The sequence below is a fragment of the Convolutriloba macropyga genome, chromosome 4 (assembly GCF_964194025.1).
Source record: "Convolutriloba macropyga chromosome 4, txConMacr16.3, whole genome shotgun sequence".
NCBI classification, from domain to species: domain Eukaryota; kingdom Metazoa; phylum Xenacoelomorpha; order Acoela; family Convolutidae; genus Convolutriloba; species Convolutriloba macropyga.
In genome coordinates, this window is record NC_134471.1 from 53,254,654 (window position 1) to 53,277,338 (window position 22,685).

Sequence of the window (22,685 nt, forward strand, 5' to 3'; positions counted from 1 at the left end):
CGCACCCTGATGCTAGTGGAGATGAGGAGTTTTTCAAGACCATTAATTGAGCATACCAAATATTGATGAACGATGGGGCGCGAGAAGCGTACAACAATTTCGGGCTGGACAAGGCAGAGAAAGTCATGAATGACGAAAACTGATAACTAAACTTTTTATATGAAAAATACAAATTTTTCGTAGTTTAAAACGTTCATGCATCAAGAGTTGTGAAATTTGTTTGAGTTTTATGTGAGTGAGTGGCACACTCTATTCTTATTGAGAAGGGGAAGTGTGAATGTCACACGTATTTAAAAAAGGTGTACTAAAAAACCTTGGGTTTCAAGGTCAAGGATTTAGTTTAAATTTTAATTTTTTACCTGATTAATGACTGACACAATCTTGATAGGGGTCGACAAATTGAAATAGACAAAGCTCGGGCTTCGAGCAATATTAACAATTGTGACATATCAATATTTACTTGGTTAATTTACCACGGTGATAGAGCCGATATTGGGTACGGACAAAACTGAGGATAAAACTTATTCATTGAACACCAAATCTACCTTCAGAACTAATCACTCTATTAGATCTTCATTTATTTGGAACCATTCTCTTCTGCATTTATCTACTTATTAATTAAACTTCAATCCTTGTATTCTGAACAAGTACCACGCTCAATTACTCAAGATAATGTTTATTGCGCACGGGCGGCTGCAATAATATCGACATGTTTTTTATTAAAAAACCTACATATATTGCTTTAAACATACTTTGGTTTTGTTCAATTGTAAAGTTGAAATTTTTGTTTCTTATCGTGTCTTTCAAGTTGGATTTCATCTCCAAACTAAGCTTTCAGTGTCAATTCTCGTGTTCGGTATTCGTCGCGCGTGTTGATGGGTGGTTTCAATGTTCTTATATAGAGCGCCTCTAGTGTCATTAACTTAGATTGTTTGCTGCATTGGTCTAATATCTTCCACTGAAAAGCTGTTTTATAACCGTTGCACTCGATAGCATGTACTCCCATCGGTGAGTCCGCCATGGCATGCTCTGCAACCCTTGTGGTAATATGTCGGCATGTCTGCCCTACATAGATGGATTTGCATCCATTACAAGTGAGTTCATGAACCACGTTGGATTTGAGATCCTTATCAAAGCTAGACTTGAGGCTAGGTAAACAGCGCTTAAGTTTCCGAGTTGTGAAAATAGTCTGTACAGGATGAATTTTGTTCAACTTTACAAATTCATTGAAGATGTTGCCTCTGTACTGTAATACAAATTGTTATTTTCTCAGTTTTTTCCTGTTGTTTTACGGCTACACCCGCGTAATATCTATGTCCTTTTCTTTGTTCTTTCATTCGCAGCTGCTTAATTGTATCCTTGACGATATTCCCTACACATGGCCTAGGATATTGATTACGTTCCCAAATTTCTTCATTTTTTGTCAATGCTTCATGGAACGCTTCCCAATTGCTGGTGGCCCGGAACAGGCGGTGTATTGTTCCCTAATGCATGGAAAAGCGAACTTGCCGCCAGAATATGCACCATTCTTCAATCTGTAATTGTTCCATGTTGCTCTAGCTAAAATGACATAGAAAACTCAACTTGCCCCTTCCTTGGCTTCGGCTTGTTGAATTGACAGATTTGATCAAGATTTAAAAGAAGGATTGTCAATTTAAAACTTTCGTACATATTCTTAAAGATGGTATATAGGAAAAATTTTCGACTGATTTTTTTTTAGAATAGTTCCTAGAATTGTTTTAATTGTGGTCTCAGACAAATGTAAATACATATTCATTTTATCCTTCAACAATTTGTGAAACAGTTTTAACCTGACGATGAACGTAAAGTTCGAAAACGTTTGTTTTATTTAGCGGAAGTAATTTTAATTTGACAAATTGGTTTCTTTTACATGAAGACTTAGTGCTGAGAGGGCCCCGGATCAGACAATATTTAGGCAGTGTTAGGGAGGAGAATTTCTTAATTCAGTGTTTTTGTCAGAAAAACATTGCAGGTCATGTGGAGCTAAAAATTCCATTAACTTTACCAATGAGTAGTTAATACATATGCTTAATACGATAGTTCTAGGTTTGTTCACTTTCTGTTCACTTTCTGTAGTGTGCGAAAAATGTCTGACCTGAGGTAATGGTGGCGAGTTTCTTAATGAATTAAATTCCCGAGCTAATTAATATGTCGCTTTTTCTGCAATCTTTTAACTTATGTTGCAGACTTATTTGTATATAATATGGCTGAAAATCCGCTGCAAGAACCAGTGAATTCCCGTTTTGACCTGGCTTTTGAAGCTGCAGTTGAAGATGTTGAAGCGGAGGACGATGAACGAATTTCCGATGATAAGCCAAACGAGATATCAGTAGAACCCGAAGAGTTGCCTGTTATCACACTAGACAGTTTTGAGGAACCCTGGGCTCAGGATAGCCGTTATGTTCTCACAAGTCCTAGGTTAGTGACAATAGTAAAATAACCTAAATTTAATCGTTCTACTGATAGGGCAAAGCTACGGAAATGAACGATTGATGACGTTCAGTATTAATTTCATAAGGTATTTCACATTTTAGTCCTCGCCAAATTTTAGTTTTGATTTTGGTATAAATAGTTCAACTAAGGAATTGATATTTAGCCTCGAATCCTACAAGCTAATTGAGACCGCAAGAAGGCGGTGTGTGTTATCTGAGAACAGACAACTAGAAATTAAAATTATCGAGGCATCATACAGACTGTGTCATCGCATAAATTGCGAAAACTCAAGTTAAAAATATGGGACATCGATCTAACGAATTTGAAATCAGAGAGCATTTTTAACGTGGCGTCAAGATAATACACTAAGGATTCCTCTAAGGATATCACTAACACTATGAAGAACAGGTTGTATTGTCCCTTTGAATCGCAATGGAGTTTTTTCTTAATTAACTCCCAGCTCACTCAGTGTAACGTCCTAAAGTACGTTTTATATGGTAATTGATATACCTTTTCCCCATTTTTACAGTTCGCCTTATTTAATGCTATATTTGCTATAATCTCAAGGCCATATATAGACTTCATTTTTCTGCGTTATTAAGATGAGAAAATGTATATTTAATTTATTAATATCCTGTAAACTTTCTCAAGTATATTTGTTCTAAAACCATTTAACTATCTCTTGTTATTTGATTTACCCATAATAGAGGAATTTGTGACAATGCTAACCTGTATTTATATTTACAATGTACACTTTACTATGTTCATCTTATTTGCCCGGCACGTGTCAGCACGCGCCAGAAGTTCTATTTATTCTGAGTTAATCTTGATGTATTTGTATAAGTGATTACTCAAATGTAAATACGGCCCTTGGTTCTAAAAAGTATTAACTCTAAGCAACACAACCAAGATTGTCAAGTTGAAAATCAGCAGACAAGGAATTCAGTCTTAGATTTGAATCTTTTCTCTAGTGACAAAACTTATAGCTGTCGGCCCTGCTCCGAAGCAATATTGAAATCGCTCAAGCCCTGAACAATTAATCATGCGAAAAGAATAATTTAAGCAATAAAAGCCATGCTACTAAGTAGTTAATTAAACTAGCGAGAAACATTACTTCAACAAATTCAACAAATAATATAGCTGGACAAAGGTATATTACATGGTGACAGGAGTGTAGACAGCTTTCCCAATTAGTTCCTTCAAAAAACAAAAATTGTTTATCTTTTAAATGTTTCTTTTTTCTAATGCCATTATTATTCAAAACATTACTAACTTATTTGCACGATTCAGATGAAGTTAGACAACTGCACAAATTTGATTTAACACTCTTTTCCTACGGAAGCCCCAACATCGGAAATACCTCCGCAGAAACGTACTCTATCTTTCCTGAAGTTAAATTATACATTATTTTTATTGTTGGACTTACAGAAGACTATAGAGACAGGCTCATTGCAATAATATCATTCGGCAACCAGTATGAATTTAAATCAGTAATTAAACACATAAAAAGGGAAAAGCATCTCGACTTAGAAAGCCTGAAAACTCAATTAATATTTGAAAGCGGAGATTCTAATTAAAGTTAGTACTTTATAATTCACCCATTATCGATGTCTCTCAACAAACTTTGTTTATATTTTACTGCAGCATTCTTTATCTTCTTCATCATTGCTTATTATCTGATCACAGCACTCTTCATTTACCTCTTCATGACAGACAGCGCCATTAGCTTTTCTTTCCAATTATCGATTGTCAATGCAACAAAGATTGGAGTCTAAAAGAAGGTGACGCCCAATGACAGTGACATCACACTGAGACACATACACACTGAATGAGAGAGTGAAACCCCCTATTGGTAACAAAATCGAGTCAATTTGGAAACTGTAAGTTAGAACATATAAATTTTGGTGCTAAATCAAAATGCCTTCCCACGGTTTATATAATACCCAAATACTCCCTGTTAATAACTGCCGCTATTCAAATCATTTTGTGGAATATGTAGACTGTAACTACATACAATTCATTAGCCCCCAAACTAATAACCTTATTATCTCAACAGTTATTAGTGCCTTTGTATCTGACAAAACAAAACAAATTGTGCTTTTAACTCAAAATTCTATTGACAAACGCGCCTTACTAATATTTATCCCCAAGACTTTGCGACAAAAAGCACGTGAATTTTATAAAGTTAGACGTCTCATGACCCATGGCTATGACATTGATTTAGATGATTTTGAATCTCCCCTCATCGTAATTTCTGAATAATTGCAATCCCAGCCCATCCTGATCATCATTTTTAATTTCATTCAGTGCAGTTTTAAAATTATAGGAAACTAAGATGGCCGCAAACGCCCAAATAACAGTAGAGCCCTATAGCGGAGCCGAAAACCAAAGTTTCCGCCAATTCGAACACCTTTTCCCGAGGTTTCATCGGTGTCGCAGTAATCCCTGCTAACCAACAATCAACTTTTCTGCAACTCCACCTCCGAGACGCCGCTTTACGGTATTTTCAAACGTTGCCCGAAGCAATCAGAAACGATCTTGAATTAAGCCTCACAGCACTCAGGGACCATTTCGCGAATCAAGATCTTCAAGAGGTACACGTTCTTAAATTAGAACAACTGCGATTTGACCCAAAAACAGACAGCACCGAAAATTTTCTAGTGAACTTACAAACAAAGGCTCAGCGCGCCTATCCAACGCCAAATCTACCAGCAGTTGCAGCGTTAGCGCTTCCAGGAGATGGAGGAGCAGGGGATAGAGCAGAGCACGCACGCTTCGATAGAGAAACAGCTTAACGAGCTGCTAGACTGCAAGCAGCGGAGGACAACAAGAACGAACAAGTGAAATGAATCTTCATAAAAGCCATGCCGGGATGGCTGAGATCAAAATTGATGGAACAACCACCAGTCACGCTCGTTACCGATCTATGCACCACTGCTCGACAACAGATGACAATTAGAGACATGTGCAGAAAAGATGACTATCCGGAAGATGTGTTCAATGAAATTAATAACACTGTGTCCAAAAACTTGATAAATGCGCTCTCTAAATTGAACCAGACGCAAGATTCACTAGACAAAAAGCTTCAAACAATTGACGACCGCATCACGGCGGCACAGATAGAAACAACAACACAGAGAGACGTAACTCTCTCCCCAGCAATCATTTAATAGGCAGGGGCAATTCCCCGCGGTGCCCTACACGCCCATAAATAACTATGCAAGTCAAATGTATCAAAACTATTACAGAAGAAATAATCTTAGAGGTCGAATCTTCCTTAATAGAAATCTGAGACTCCGATTCTCAAACACTAATGCTCAAGTGTATTATCCTCGAGATTTCACACCTCAGCCACAATTTCGCATGCCTACCAGCCCATATATGCCCGTGACTAGATCTAGTGGTACATTCTGTTATACATGTGGTTATCCAAATCACCGATCAAGTCAATGTTCTCAGAGAGGTAGAACTAATAAGAGGAACCTCATTTCCATTTAATCGCCAATCAAAAAACTAATAAAGCCACCCTTAACGCCCAAAGTCGCAAAGAATCTTCCAGATCTATAGAGCAGCCTAGCAAACTATTTAATCTCTACAATATAAACCCAAATATGAGATCATCCCTTCTCCCCTATGTCAAAATTAAATTTAACAACGGAATAAGCCGTCGAGCACTAATTGACACTGGCGCTTGTGCAAACGTCATAAGCAACAGATTACTTCAAGAGATTACCGAAACTGACAAGAACGCAGTCAAATTGAAACAACCAGATTGTACTTCAGTCAAAATGGCTGGAGGACAACTAAAGTCAGAATAGAGAAACAGGCTGAAATTAAATTTAAACTCGCTCACAGAGTTTGTTGAAGACTTCCTCGTCCTTTCCTCAACAAACTCGGTCATCCTTGGCAACCCCTTCTTTGTCAAGCATGATATTTCAATTAGCCCAAAACAAGCCCTTATTCAATTCGCCGATCTGACAGTTCCAAAATAATGAAATCAAGCCTGTAAACGAAAAACGACGATCAGTAAGACATAAGAAATTTCCCATTTAACAAGCAAGAAGCACACAATACATCCCAACGAGCAAATCTTCCTGGAATGCTATCTATCAGAGAAAACCGATCAGTTTGACAACAAAAGTGGAGTAATCACTCCCAATGAAATTCTTGAAAAAGAAACAGAAATTGCACTAACTTCTTCGCTAAGTACTGTAGGAAAGAACAATACACTGTACGTTTCTGCCCTAAAAGTAACTGAACACCCTATCACAATCAATAGTCGAACAGAGGTGGGCAGATTCTCAATCCTCTCGCCCGAGCAAGCCGACCAATTGATATAAATTGACCCACAACTGATAACGTTAGCAAAATCAAGAAACGAAGATAATTATTTTGCGGAATTGAACCAACTTATCCAAGATTTCACTCAACACAAACCAGGCCAAACTAGGAGACCTCCACCGGAATATAGTAAACTATGGTTTTCGACACCAGAAACTTGCAAGGACCCAAGTAGTTCGCCGTTGTTACAACAAGAAATTTGCGACCAATTATTAAATTTCCAAAAATTGTAGCAGGTTGATCCACGAAGTAATGAAGACCGTAAATTCTTTCTCAATAAATTCAACCGGGAAAATTCGCCATTAAAGCAAAAGCAAATAGAAGAATGCGAGCACTTATTAATTGAATATTGTGACATTTTCGCCAAACATAGATTTGACGTTGGATACAATACGGAACTGAAAATAAAGCTAACTCCAGAGCATGACTTACCCGTATACGTACAAGGACCACCAACCCCAATCCATCTACGCGACGAACTGCATATTGAATTAGCATTAATGCACTACTATGGACTTATAACAACTTTGTCACAGTCTAAATACAGTAGTCCATTATTTGCTCATAGAAAAGAGTCAGGCAAACTGCGAATTTTAATTAATCTGAGAAGAGTCAACCACCTACTTAAAAATGACTACCACAGCACAAACTTTCCAATCTCAAACATGGCCGATGCAACCAGTCATTTTGCAGGAAAATCATTGTTCACAAAACTTGACTGCTCACAAGCTTATCATTGCGTACAGATGGCGGACGACACCTCTGTACAACTCTTAGCTTTCAATTTCTCATCAAGAACTTACGCGTACAAATGTTTAGCTCAAAGACTTAGCAAATCAGTCACCGGTTTTAGCTCATTCATTCGCCATTATCTAGACCTTTGTTTAACAGCCGGTATATGCACACAATTCATGGACTATATTGGGAGTGTAGTAACAGAATTTAGTCAGCTACTTCCTAGTCTAAGGAAAATTTTCGATTGCATCCGGAGATCTGGACTGAAATTGTCACCAGAAAAATGAGAATTAGCCTCACAGTCAATCAAATTTCTGGGCAGTACAATTACAATTGAGGGAATATCCCCACAAGCAGAGAAAATAAAAAAGTTTTTGAAAAAGATTACAATGCCAAGAACAACTAAGCAGGTCAAAAGGCTTCGCCCAGTTCTTCAGAATTTTTATTCCAAATTTAGGCGAAAAGCTTATATCGTTTTATCAATTGTTACGCAAAGGAGCAGATTTTGAAGCAACAGAAACACATTACAATGCATTAGAAACTGTGAAACAAGATTTACTTGAAGCAACAGATGACGCTCAGATTACCTAAACCTGCCCTACAATATGTCCTTCTCTGCAATGCAAGCTACTACGGAGCCGGATTTGTGCTTATGGTTGAAGACTATGTGACAGGAAAACAGTTAAAGAAAAAGAAAGTCTATGCTCCAGTATCTTTTGGATCACAACTTTTCACGACAGCACAGCTGAAGTTCTCGACTTATTACAAAGAATTCTTAGCACTTCATTTTGCATTAGACCAGGTTTCCCACTACATCTGGGCGTCCAGTCATCCAGTAATTGTACTCACGGATAATCGAAGTTTAACGCATTTCTTTCAGTCAAAAACCATTCCTCCATCACTATGGAACTTCCTGGACCGGGTTCTTTCGTTTAACATAGTTATTGCCCATATTCCTGGTAAAGCTAACTATGCAGCCGATTTTCTCTCACGCGTACAGACGGATAAAGGAGCGAGCCTGTCCCTCAAATTAACAGACAAAGTACCAGTCCGTGAAATATATGTGGAATCAAGCAAAATCACCTGATGTTTCCATTTCGAATATCGACCAACTGAACACTGTCCCTGAATCAGAGATAGAAGAAGTTACCATCGTCTCACAACTACTGGAACTCGGACTTTACGACGCGTATATTGAACGAAAACGAGAGAATGGAGATGAAATAAATAGTCTCTTTCAGTTGAAGCGTGCGGAAGTTAACGCAATACAATGTGCGAACCAAGCTGATCTTTTGAACGATTTGACGGATAGAGAAGAAATGTTAGATTTGGCGAGTGAGCAGGCAAAAGACAAGGCGATTATGCAGGCAATTGAGTGGAAACGCAACGGCTTAAGCAGCAACTTGAGGTATGCATCCCGACGATTGAAGAAAAACGCGAAACAGTTTGACCGTTTGGAAATTGAAAACAACACATTATACAGACAATTCTTTGACGATAAAGGCAAAATAATTTTCAAGCAATACTGCCTGCCAAAGCTCCTCTGGAAAGAAGTAATCTATAGACTACACAACTCACCAACAGGAGGACATTTGGGAATACTTCGCACAATTCAAGAATTCCGAAAACGATTTTACTATCCTGGTTTTACTGAACATTTCATCGATTTCATCAAAAACTGCACCACATGCCTACAGCTCAAGCAAACAACGAACAAGCAACTGCAACCACCATTACAGCCTGTAACTTCACTGCAGTCATTCCCCGGAGAAATGATGCAAATCGACCTAGTTGAACAAAAAGGCCCAATTTACAAATTTGTTCTCAGTGGAATTGACGTGTTTACAAAGTACTTGTTTGCAGTACCACTGACAAATGGTAGTGGCGACACAGTTGTCAGAGAGCTTGTGAAGATTTTCTTCCAGCATAGCTACTTGCCTAGTACATTACTGAGTGATTTAGGAACAAATTTCACCTCAAAACTAATGGCCGAATTAACGAAGTTACTCGGAGTAAAACTCAAAGATGCTACGCTGAAACACCCACAAACAATTGGAGTAGTGGAACGCTCACACGCAGCACTTAAACGGACCATAAAACTAAATTCCAATGAACAGTGGAATGATTGGCACAAGTATGTACCGCTTGCAACCTTTATACACAATACATCGTACCATTCTTCAATTAATTGTTGCCCGACAACTCTATTTCATGGACGTGAACCTGTTAAACCACTTGATCTCCGTTTTTCCACACGAGCAGTGCAAGCAGTTGAAGTCAATTCAGATTACGTTTCGCAGCTACAAGACGCAATGCTTCAAAAATTTGGCGAAAATAAACAAAGACTTAGATCCTTACCAGCGATACAGAAGTTATTACGATCAAAAAGCTGAAGCACAGCCACTCAAATTACATTCACATTGTTTTTTACTAAACCCTCGTTTAACAAGGCAAAACGATTTTACCCAGAAAGCAGTACAAACATGGCTACCACTTTATAGAGTCGAAAAAGTCTTGACAAATTAAAATTATATTATTAGAAAAACAGGAACAAATTACACTCAATGTGTTCATCGGATCAGACTAAGACCTATCAAACTGACAGAGCCACCAGAAGACATACAGGAAATTGATCCTGCAAAGTTTGAAGCGGATCCTTCGAGAAGAACAACTCGCAATGAGCCAGAATTATTTGATGAGTATATCCCAAATTTATTAGAAGAGGAGCAAAGTACCGCATTTTCAAAGACTGCAACAGTTCAACCTTCATAAATACGCCTTGGCGTAACTGTTCCTCTAAATGGAGCCCCTGCAATGCCATTGGCAGCACCAGTACCTCCGATAGTGCCGGTAATACCGCCAATACCAGTGATATCGCCAGCGGATATCAGAACACCTTCTCCAATGAATTCACCAAGAAATTCACAAGAAAATTCACCCCGAGCCAGCCTTTCAGATAGCCCGAAGTTAATGCAACACCGGAAGGATTTCAGTATCCTGAAAGCCCCCCTGGAGCCGCTGAGAGCGAGAGAATTAGAGCAAACGACGAAGAAGATACAGAACAACAACCGGGACCATGTACTCGAAGCAACCACAACAGAGTTAACTTTGCCAAAATGCGAGGAGTTAGAAAATTTGAATCATGGGAACCTGTAGCACGCTACGGTTCACGTTCACAAACGCCACGACTGCCCGAATCTCCCACACAGCCATCTATCCTAACAAAAACAACGAATAATTGCAGAATCATCGCGCAGATCAAGAAGGGACCAAACTCCAACTAGAGAAACGAAACTAGACCCAGTCCAATCTAGCTTTGAGAGATACCAAAGAGGTTAATCAGATGTTAACAGATGGGTAACCCGAAGCCAGTCAAGGAGCAAACAAACTACTTCAAACATAAATGTAATTGAAATTCGAAAAACAAGAGCCAAATTCTTCTATCATAAAGGTGATATTCTTAACTCCAGAAGCTCTTTTGCACATTGCATATCAAGCGATATGAAGATGAGTAAAGGCCTCGCTCGGCAAATTGTCAATTACTACCCCGAATTGCTGCAAAGTCAAGAATTCGCGCAAAAACCACCAATAGGTTCCGTTATCTCATTTTATGATACGAATTTAAATCGATATATCTTCAACCTGGTCACGAAAGAGAACTACTATGATAAACCTACTTATTACAACCTCTCAGTTGCCCTTTACATACTGCGATTTGTTATATTGAAGCACAACATACGCTCAATAAATTTACCAAAACTCGGATGTGGCCTCGATCAACTTTCAGGAAAAAGTGTTTTACGACAGATTATTGAAGTATTTTTGGATATTCCCGTAAAATTCCACTTATACAACTATAACACGGCCACCAACTGTCAATATTCAGTGGCCAGTTCACCATTTGATCCGCATTTTGAAGTCTTAAAGCGCCCAAAAGCAGCGGCAAAAATTGGAAATTAACTGAAAAATATAGAACGTGCACTCGGTTTATCTCCAATGTCCCCAGCAAAATTCAACTTTAGATGACACAAAGTACATTCGTCGCCTCTTCATATATCGCCAATGACGCTGAGGAATCGAAAAAGAGAGTAGTTTACGTAATATCGGAGAAAAATGAATTTTTTCAGAAAATAATCCAAAATTGATACCACACAGGTTACCCTCCAAAAATGGCTAAGTTAGAGCACCAATAAAGGCCTTCAGATGCCTGGAAACATTTTTCTGGACCCCCAGGGATACAAACAAGGGTCCAGGTGCACTTGGAATGAACCTGAGGCCGATTGGATAAAAGTACTGCATACTTGAATTAACTTAAATGGGACACCTAAAAATGCCCTCAATTTTGGGCCAAGTCGTCAAAGTCATCAAAGCTTTCCTTTTGCTGATGATCAAAAATTAATAGCCCACTTTCAAAACAAGCGCATGCGTGAATGATATAGCCTATAATACGAACACAACAACAATTATACGTGAAGTTATCACTTACAATTGCCCGCGAACTACTAGAATGCCAATTGTCACCAAAAAGTTAAAGTGATCGCCAATCTTAACCACTGGTCAGAATAACCCCATACTTCGCAAGAGTGTACCCACCACCCTTGTTTATAAGAATCTGGTGTCCTTTTCTGAATTTAAAGCCCCCAAAACAAAATATTAGCTTATGAATCGACTACACACTAGGGGACAAAATATGCTAATTAGAAACTTATTACAACTCACCATTGCAAAGGCAGATCTGTCACTTCCGACGGGGAACGGAAACATCCAAATACTCCAAGACAGTCTGGGGCCATGACTCATACTCCTCATCGGTCAACTCCGACAATGTTGTCATCCACTCAGATGAACTTGCAGATATACTTGCAGATGAAGTCGGGAGGTTCCCGGTCCTTTTCCCTATGCGTTGTAACGGGAGACTCTGCATAATAGTCTTGAAAATCCAACCCGCCGGTTTCTGTACATTTCTTGACGGCTGCTCGATAATCTCTAATTTTAATAACCGTACAAGACGAGCGTGACCATGAAATTGGACCTCTTTTGCAATGACACCAATCTTCATACCAATTCCAAAAGAATCAATTACTCGCCTGTCACGAGACTCCATCCTCACGTCTATGGCTTCAAAACCAGTAACAAGCGACCAGCATTTTCTTCGGCGACTTACTTCAGGAGCTGTAATGACGGCGCGATAGAGCAATAAGCGCAATAGAGCGATAAAGCGAGTGGTTTTGCGGCGTGAATTTTTAAGTAGATTGAGAAAACGGTGTTTGAACAAAAATTCGCTTTCTCGCTAGTGGTTTTTTGTTCACATGCGGCAATTTTACTCTGATTTTTACTGTTTTTTCGATTTTTTGGATCGGATTTTTTTTCTTAATGGTTTTCCCAATCCATTCACAGCTCTTTCTAGGCCTAGTTTTTTGTTTGAATTGAATTTTCATTTCTCGCTAGTGGTTTTTTTGATCACATGAGGCATTTTGACATTGATTTTCTGTTTTTTTCTTATTATTTGATCTGATTTTTTTTTAAAATGGTTTTCTCAATTCACTCATAGTCCTTTCTTGGTCTAGTTTTTCTGTTTATTCAATGAAAATTCTTTGAATGGTACGTCAGGACTTGTCCTGCTATGTTTTTTAATTCGTCGTCTCCATCGATGATTCTTACGACCCGACTTCTTGGAGTTGACTTTTCAATTTAAGTGACTTCTACTGCTTTGCAGTTAAACTTTGTGTACGCGTCATTTCTGCTTTTAGGGCAGTTGCGTGACTTACCTCACTTAAAAAATTACCTCTGAACTCACTTAATGAACTTTAAATTTTATGAACATATACGAGTTAAAGATCAATAGTGTGCATATAAGTAGTGACAAACGTATATGCCCTAATTCGTATAATTCGTAATTGTTTTCCAATAGAGCGTATGTGTCTCATAAAAATGGCAGTCCGAATCTAACCCAAAAAGTCAGTGGTTTATTAAAGGGCTGGATCAATCATCTTCAGTTGTTAAATTTCGCAAGGTTTTAATAGTTGAGCTCAAGCAGTGTTCGGATGTTCTGGAACATTTCAAAGCAAATACCTCCACTGTTAGCTGCAAATCTAGTATTTTTGTGGAAACGGGAGGAACCTATACTATATACACGAAATCGTGAGGTGACGCTGTCGATCAGGCCTCAGAAAACTGGGTCTTCAGACGTTCACTGCAAATAGTGTTCTCATAGGAAAAAGTTTGCTACCTTTTTGCTTCACCAGTGACCGATACTCTGTAAGCAGCAGATACTATATACTTCTAGGTGAACACGCCTTTAAAAGATTGGTACTGTCTTTTTCAACGTTGTAGTTTTTTGACATGGCGGATCTTAAAATGTGGTCGTATTTTGAGAATGCCATATTTACGTAACTGATTGACGTTTTTAAGATGTGGAATAATCCTAAAAATCTAAAAAGCAAATTTGGTCTGCTAAAACAAATTTAAGAGAATTGTTGTGCCTATTGTTCGTTAATTTTATAATAGCCGCGTCAGCAATTCCAGGCGGCTATTATAGCGCTCCTAATTTTTTACAATTCGAAGAATTTGAATTGTATTGGGGCGCTGTCTCGAAGAGGAGTATTGGTTTTCTTAAGGTTTTTACGACTCGAAGAGAAGTATTGAGATTCTACAGGTTTTTTTTTAGCAGAAAGCAAGTTTGTTCATGACTTGAATTTTGACTTCTTTCTGTTCGAGCATTTATCTCCGTTTTTGATTGATGACTTCTGTTTTCTAACATTGGACTTTAACAGTAGCTTCGTTTGTACGTTTGAATGTATAGTAATTGGGAACTGCTGGTAATGTTCAATATGAAGAGGTCGTTTTGAGATTTTTTGTTCCTATATAAGTCACCCCTAATTATCTAAACTACACCGCACAACCCCCCTCCCCCCCCCAACCACCTATCTACCCCCCCCCCCCCCCAACACCTACCTACCTCCCCCAACTACCCCCTCCCATCACATCCCCCCGCACCAACACTACCCACCTCCCCAACCTATCTACCCACCTACCTACCTACCCCCCTCACCACCTACGTACCCCCCCCGCCCAACTTACCCTCACCTACCCCTACCCCCCAAACTACCCCCTCCCTTCACCTTACTACCCCCACCTACCCCCCCCCCCCCCGCAACTACCCCAGCACTACCCACCTCCCCAACCTATCTACCCACCTACCTACCCCCCCCCCCCCCCACCTACCTACCCCCGCCCCAACTTACCCCCCCCCCAACTTACCCCCCCCCCCCACCTACCCCCAAACTACCCCCTCCCTTCACCTAACTACCCCCCACCTACCCCAGCACTACCCACCTCCCCAACCTATCTACCCACCCAACCCACCTAGCTCCCCCGTACCTAAAAAATTGTCGGCATTTTTAAAACACTTTAATGTGGTTTGTTGGGCTACTTCTGTTTTCTTTGCTTGTCTATTTTGATGTTCTGATTTCGGTAAGTTTAGGTTAGAGATTTAATGCACGACGGTTCGAGTTGTTTCCGGTATTCTACCGGCTGTTTTTTTTTACCGGAAGTACTATTCGTTCAGACGATGTTTTGACCTTAATGTGAAAACGAGTAAAATTGATGTGTGAACTAATTTGTTCGGATCGGGAGACGTTTTTGATCATGCGCTGCATTTAGTGAATGATTTTTTGACTTTGAAAAGTAGTTTTTGACTGAATGGCACAACCGTTTTTTCGTGTAAGTGGCCTATTTTTTTTGCTTGAATTTTTATTCGATGCTTTATTGAAATCTAAAGCTCGGAAATTGATAGCACAGTGCTTTGCTGAGCCTGAAAAAAGCGTTTGAATTTCAAAATGGGCACATTTCTTGATTTTTTAGATAATTTCTGGCTTTTTCTATTAATTTCCTCTTTTTTCAATCTTTTAGCCGTATTTTTGTCAAAAATCAGTTAATATAGCAACTTGTTTTTGATAATTCATATACTCAACGCCTCTTTCTACCTCGATGTAATTTTGTTTTTATAAAATTTACATATGCTAATCCGATTTTGGTAGTTTTTTCCAATTTTTTCTGTTTTTTGTTCGAATTTGGGTTTTAATTACTAGAAATAGCCTTTTTGTGCAACATAAGGGACTTTAAATTCGGTTCAATAAAAATGAACTGCTTTTGGCGTTAAGTTTATGAAAAACAGTCAAAAGTGATGACTTGTCGTCTTTTCTACGTCTCGAATGCTGCACAATGAAATTATTCGTTTTAATTGCTTTTGGACGAAGTTCATAGCAATTATTGTAAACGTATTGGTCTTTTTCAATGCAAATCTTTCGCTTGACCATTTTGCGTTTTTATTCTAGAGCATTCTTTGACTTCATCACGCTTTCGTTCTTCATTTTTGAGTGATCTCTTTTGCTCTCACTTAGGAGTAAAGCTTGTTGCTAATATAAAGTCGGTTGCAGCATAGCAAAAATAAGAGCCAAATAGCACAGTCGGCATTGCATATGGGTATGAAGAGGGAGGTCAACGGTTCGAATCCCCGTGGGATGAAATGTTCTCCACCCGCATGTCGTTCGAGAGCAATTCTTCCGACATTAGTCGGTTTATGTTTCTTGATTTTTTAATTTGATTTTTAACTTTCAAATATCGAGAATTAGTCTTTTGGTACCTTACATTGTGTTCATATTCTTCACATTCTAGTTTGTATCATTCTAGTTTTCTCCTGACACCTACATTTATTTTCGCTATATTGAATTTTTCAGTTGTTAAAAAATTGAATGATTTCAGTTTTTGCTTAGATTTTCGTTATTTTTTTGGTTTGCATTTGGTTTCATTCAACATAAGGCTAGTACTGAGAGTTTGTTAAAATGCCTTTTCCAAAATGTCCACTCATTACTTTTCATTGCAATTTTTTTCCGGCCTTGGTATTGTTTTTAAAGGATTTTTGCCTTTTAATTTTATTCTATTGCGTATGTCTTTTCTAGGATTAATTTAATTTTTTGAATTAGTATGAAATCATGTGTAGAATATATACCACAGGGAGAATGTATACAACGAGGAAGAGTTATCTGTTTTTTGTCTTAATTGCAGTGATTAGAAATCTAATTGTAGTGGTTTTCCGATTCTTAAATTTGAGCATTCTTTGAAAAATTTATATTAGTTTCTAAGATTATTAACTGCCGTTTGCTTTCGCGATATTTTTGAGATTAGAATCATGAATTATTTGAGGGCAGTTGATAGCCCTGTCAGTTTTTAAACCTATCAGTTTTTTGACCATCCTAATTATTTCGGACTTTCTAATGTGACCAAACGTTTTCAATTGTATAAAATTTTGCTTCTCTTGGTGACAGTGATCTAAATTTTACCAATTTTTAGATCAGACCTGGGTAGGTATTGAGTTAATGGTTTAATACAAAAGTTAATGGCTTCAGCTGTAGTTTTGGTTTCTTGGTGAATTTTTGACGCTTCGTGTTGCTTCCGGAATTCTTCCAGCTATGTTTTTTTTAAGATCTGTTGCCATATTTTCATGATCGTTGAAGACAAAATGGAGGAGTGATTTTGGTCGTGCCGAAACAAGAAGTGGAGCGAAAAAGCGAGTGGTTTTGCGGCGTGAATTTCTTCTCGCTCTAATTTTAAAGTAGAGTGAGAAAACGGTGTTTGAACAAAAATTCGGTTTCTCGCTAGTGGTTTTTTGTTCACACGCGGCAAATTCAGTTCGATGTTTAGTTTTTTTCAATTTTTTGGATCGGTTTTCTTAAATGTTTTTCCCAATCCAATCAGTTCATTTTAGGCCTAGTTTTTTGTTTGAACCCAATTTCAATTTCTGGCTAGTGGTGTTTTGTTCACATGCGGCTTTTTGACATTGATTTTCTGTTTTTTTTTTATAGTTTTTTTAATCTGATTTTTTAGAAAGGTTTTTCTCAATTCTTTCTTAGTCCGTTCTTGGGCTAGTTTTTTTGTTTAGTCAGTGAAAATTCTTTGAATTGTACGTCAGGACTTGTCATGCTGTTTTTTTGCTTGGTTTAACAGATTTTTGTTTCGTCTTACCGTGACTTCTTGGCATTGAATTTTTCAATGACTTCAGTGACTTCTACTGCTTTGCAGTTTAATTTTTTGTTCGCGAGGTCATTTCTGATTTTCGGTCAATTGCGTGACTTCTGAACTCGCTTATGGAACTTTAAATTTTATGAAAATTTACTAATTAAAGGTCAATAGTGTGTATCTAAGTAGTGCTAATCTTAGTATGCCCTAATTCCTGAGTTATAGAGTCTTGAGTTTTTAAATCTCAAGTTTTTCAAATTTTGAAAAGGTCCATTAGGGCTTTTTCCTTGTAGAGCAAATGTGTCTCATTAAAATGACAGTCCGAATCTAACCGAAAAGTCTAGTGGTGTTTTAAAAAGCTGGTGTTCGATCTGTGAATCTCATTTCTTTAGTTGTTTCAATTCGTGGTAGGCCACAAGCGGCTATTTTCCGGCAATCTGCCGGCTATGTTTCACAAATTCACTGATATTCAAATTTTTCAATTTCATTGATTTTTGATTGGCATGGATAGTTCTAAGATATTCTAACTTTTACTGTAGTAAAGAAATAATATTGTACAATGCCAGTTCGAAGAAAAGTAAAGTGTGCTAACCCTAACATTAATATAATAGAAATATTTCCATATTTGGATATATACATATTTACCCTTCGTGCCATTAAGTTAATAACGTGATAAAAGATTGTAAAGAAAACTTAAGCAGTGCTCATAATTAAATCCTGTTCAATATTTACACAAATAATAACCTCTTTTGCGATCAACTGCTTGATATTGCGCTCCTATTTTATTTTACAAGTCAAAGAATTTGAATTGTATTGGGGGCAGACTTTTTTTTAAGATATGTTCACACATTTTCATGATTTTCAAATTGGAGTGGTGATTTTTGTCACGCCGAAACAGGAAATGGAGAAAGCGAGTGGTTTTGCGGCGTGAAGTTTTTTGCTCTAATTTTAAAGTAGAGTGAGAAAACGGTATTTGAAGAAAAATTCGCTTTCTCGGTAGTGGTTTTTTGTTCACATGCGGCAATTTCACTCTGATTTTTCGCTTTCTCGGTAGTGGTTTTTTGTTCACATGCGGCAATTTCACTCTGATTTTTACAGTTCTTTCAATTTTTTGGATCGGATTTTTTTCTAAATGGTTATCCCAATCCATTCATAGTTTATTCTAGGCCTAGTTTGTTGTAATCAACTTTACATTTCTCTCTAGTGGTTTTTTGTTCTCGCTAACGGCTTTTTGACATTGATTTTCTGTTTTTATTTGTTTTTTTATCGATTTTTTTAGAGATGATTCACTCTTAGCCCATTCTAGGTCTAGTTTTCTGGTTAGTCAATGAAAATTCTTTGAATTGTGCGTCAGGACTTGTCGTGCTATGTTTTTTACTTCGTCGAACTTTTTTCGCTTTAACCAATTTTGCCGCTTTTTCGACATTTTGCGTGAAATCTTTTTGACTTCTCTAGGCTAGTTTCACTCTTCTGTCATTCTGCTTTAAAGTCCTTTTAAACAGCAGCTGCTCAGCAAATTAATTCAAAATGAAGAGAGTCAGTATAAAAAAATCAAAATCAGAAATAGAAACGGGATAAACCCATAAAGCCCATTTTTAGATGCCCGGTACTTGAACTTTGTTTTCATAAGTTTTGGTTACTGTCTATAATGCTTATTGGTATTGATACTAGACCCTGTAGCCTCTCACTGAGAGACAGGAGTATGTTCAATTACGAAATGACATCAAAATAAATCGCACTTAAAAATGTTTTTATACAAAAATCAATTTTTGTTGATATTTTCTTTTCTTTCAATCCCAATAGAGTTATGGGAATCAACGGCGGCTATTTTCCGGCAATCGGTATGTTACTCATTATCTCGGAAAGGTTTTCCGTGTAATGCCCTTTTCAAAGCTCCCGTATGTTTTTCTAGCGTCAAACAGTTTGTTCAATAAGATTGATTCTGAATAATTTTGAATGATTTTACTTAGACCCTCGTATTTGTTGAATTTGGAGCATTTTTCTCCAAGAAGAGAAACTTTTGTAGAGCTTTTGAAACACGCTGTGTAATGTGACCCATCCAATTTAAATGTTTTATCAGGATATCATCAAAAGATTTGAAGGAGTTTTGAAGATCTGACGTCGGAGCCAAACCTGCGCAAAGCAAAATGCCATAAAATGAAATTTAAAGTTAAATTTTACCTTGCTCTAATTAGTTGATCGGAAACACCACTTATGCGGAAATTTTTTTGAGAAAAAATTCCTTGCAAAATAGCGTAAGGAAGGTCCTTCCGTTGTGGCAACCTAGCTCCAACGTTGAACGTCTTTTTTGTTCGAGCTTATTATTGTATTTATAATTTTCATTTTACTAGCACTTTCTCCGAGAGACCCTTTATCTAACGTAGAGAAATCTCAATATGTATCTACAATTGGAAAGAAAAGTTTGGTACTTAGAAGATTTGTATTACCTGTTTAGATCTCTGGAAGCTTGCAGCAAGTACGCCATCAAGCCAGTTGATTTGCTCAGGAAAACTATGGATGATTTCTATGACGAATTCCCCAATGTCAATCGGAACGTAGTGCGTGGGATGTATGAAAGAGAAGAACGCGAGCGACAGCGAAGGCTGCGTTTGGTCCGAAGTGAACGCGAATCATTGATCGAGAAAGAATTCAGGCTGAAACAAACAAATATAGAGGTACCAGAACCTGAGTTGGTAATTAAAGGAGCAAGTTTTGAGCCAGTTCAAACTATTGAGCATTCTGAGTCGCGTGAAGCTAGTCCCGTTAGAAAAGCGCACTTTGCCGAAGACATTCCCACACCAGAAGCTGATAATAATGACTATGATAAACCATGGATGGAATACGAGAACGATGTTTTCGCTCTAGATGCGCTGAAAAACAAGTACCGGGAACAACTTGCACAAATTTCAGGAACTCATTTAGACGCAAAAGAAGAGTTTGCTCGCAAAAAGAACCCTAGAACTTTATCCGCACCACAGGCAAGCAAGGAACCCTTGTTTACGAAAAGCAAATATGCTCAAAGTGTTGAAGCAACTTCAATTTCTACGCCTGGTTTTGGGGAAGGTGAATCGGGACATTTAGAAGCTGCTGCTAGAATTCGATCCCGCGAGGCTAAAAAGCGAAGTGAAATTGAGGAAAAAAAGTTGCGTGAACACGATAGGAAGAAGCAACAAGAATATAGGAAGAAAGCTTTAGATGGTGAGCGTGAATACGCAATGACTCTCATGCAAAATGAGCTTGAGAAACGGAGTCAAAAGGCTAATATGTCTAAGTTTGAACACGATAAGACAGAAAAACTTAAAAGGGTTGTCGAGAACGCTGAACGTGAGTTGAAACATCTTCAGAATAAGAAGGCCGTTGATGAGCAGATATGGAATTCTATGGATGTTAAGAAAAGTTATCTTGAGCAAAAGCATGACTCGGCCAAAGAGCGTCATTTGCAAATGCAACTGAAAAAAGAAGCAGAAATCCGTAACAAAGTCCGAGCTGATACTGTTAAAGCCGATTTGGTTCGAAGAAGCATGATGCGTAAAGAAGAAGAAATGCAACACTGGAGACAAATGACTGCAATAAAATTAGCGCAAGATGAGGAGCGAGCTTTTAGGTTCAATGAGACGCAGAAAAGGCGAAAGCAGAGGAAAATTCACACCGACTTAGTCCAGAAAGAGCAGCTTCATAAGTCGACCAAAAAGAAAATTGATGCTCAAAATCATAAATTGAAGAAAATGCTAGAAAGTGAAATCAACGCTAAAGATACGAGGGCTCAGATTTTGAAAGAAGAAAAGGATTTAACAGCCCAAAAAAGAAGAGAACTTGCAATGATAACCAAGCAAACCGAAGATTTGGCTTTGCAGGGTCGCAGGAACGATTTCCACGAAAAGGCACTGCAAGCAGAAATTACGAACAACGTGTTGTTCAATTATCGCAAAATGGCTTTCAAAAGCACATAATCTCTATCAATGGCCAATGATTGGTCTCTTCACTACGTGTAAATTTATCAGAAGCTGAGTCTTTATCAAATTTTCCTCTATGAGTTCCAACTCAGTCGATTTTCACACTAATCGTTGTTTAGTTTAAAGAATTTGTCTATAGATTATTCTTTGTACATATTTTTTCTTTGTACAGTAATTAGTTTGTTCTCGCTCTCTACGTTTGTTTTAACAATTTTGAATGTTATCATTGTTTTTAATCCGAGAATATCAGCTTTTCATTAATTATGATGACTTGATCTTGAGTCATCCCTCTCTGTATAGATTAACTCTTATTAGAGTTATTTGTTTACTAAATAAGATTTGATTTGATGAATTGAAAGCGAGTTTGAATCTCTGGGTTTGTTGTGGTTGATGTAATATGGCTATAAAAGAACGATTTATATTTAGCTGATATCTTTAAGGAGGTTAAAAATACATTGCAGTAAATGGGAATTAGATTAGTACGCAGTTCTTTTTCGGGAAGACATTATCGGATTGAACAAATTTAAAAACTACCTTACTTTTTAGGAATTTCTTGAGAATGAGGCGATGACCAAGGAAAAAACAATTAGTGACTTGGTGTGATGATGCCTTTCTTTTAAATCGGAAATTATCTAATATTTTGAAAAAAATTTGAGATCAAAATTGAGAACATTAAACTTTACTTATAATGTTTTCTGCTAAATAATATTGAAAATATTGAAGCTTCAGCCCTTTGTTTTTATGCTTTTGTTTGCTAAAATTCCTGGAAGTGAGGTCATTAAAGTGAGGTAAGAAATTAGGTGTTTTTGTATTAATCGTTAAAGACAACCTTCACTATTCATCTCGTTATTTTTTAAATGAAATTGTAGTCGTGCACGTCTTTGGTTTTCAGACCTTTTTGTAAGCATTTATGCATTGAGTTGGTTTTCATTCCAGTATCAATAATTGATACTAGATTTGTGGCAAAAGATTATGGTCAATTTTCTGTAAAATTTTGCAACGTATGTCTTGCTGTACTTTCTTTTGAACTTAGAACTTGCTTCACAAATCTTTAGTTATCAGGTAGTAATCAATTATAATTTTGCTCCAAAATTCGCCGGTGGATAGCATCAACTTTTTAAAGCAGATGAGCAACAAAATGGTTGCTCATCAAAAAATCCAGTCAAGGAATTTTTAAATTTTTCG

At 37.6% G+C, this 22,685-nt stretch overlaps 1 protein-coding gene across 1 annotated transcript; it reads left to right on the plus strand.

The window, feature by feature from the left end:
* The first annotated feature begins 2,199 nt into the window (after positions 1 to 2,199).
* Positions 2,200 to 21,723, plus strand: LOC142338508 (uncharacterized). Its single transcript, XM_075388291.1, has 2 exons — positions 2,200 to 2,439; positions 20,003 to 21,723. The coding sequence occupies exons 1-2, from the start codon at positions 2,225 to 2,227 to the stop codon at positions 21,495 to 21,497; spliced, it is 1,710 nt and encodes a 569-aa protein (XP_075244406.1). The 5' UTR covers positions 2,200 to 2,224; the 3' UTR covers positions 21,498 to 21,723.
* The last annotated feature ends 962 nt before the right edge of the window (positions 21,724 to 22,685 follow it).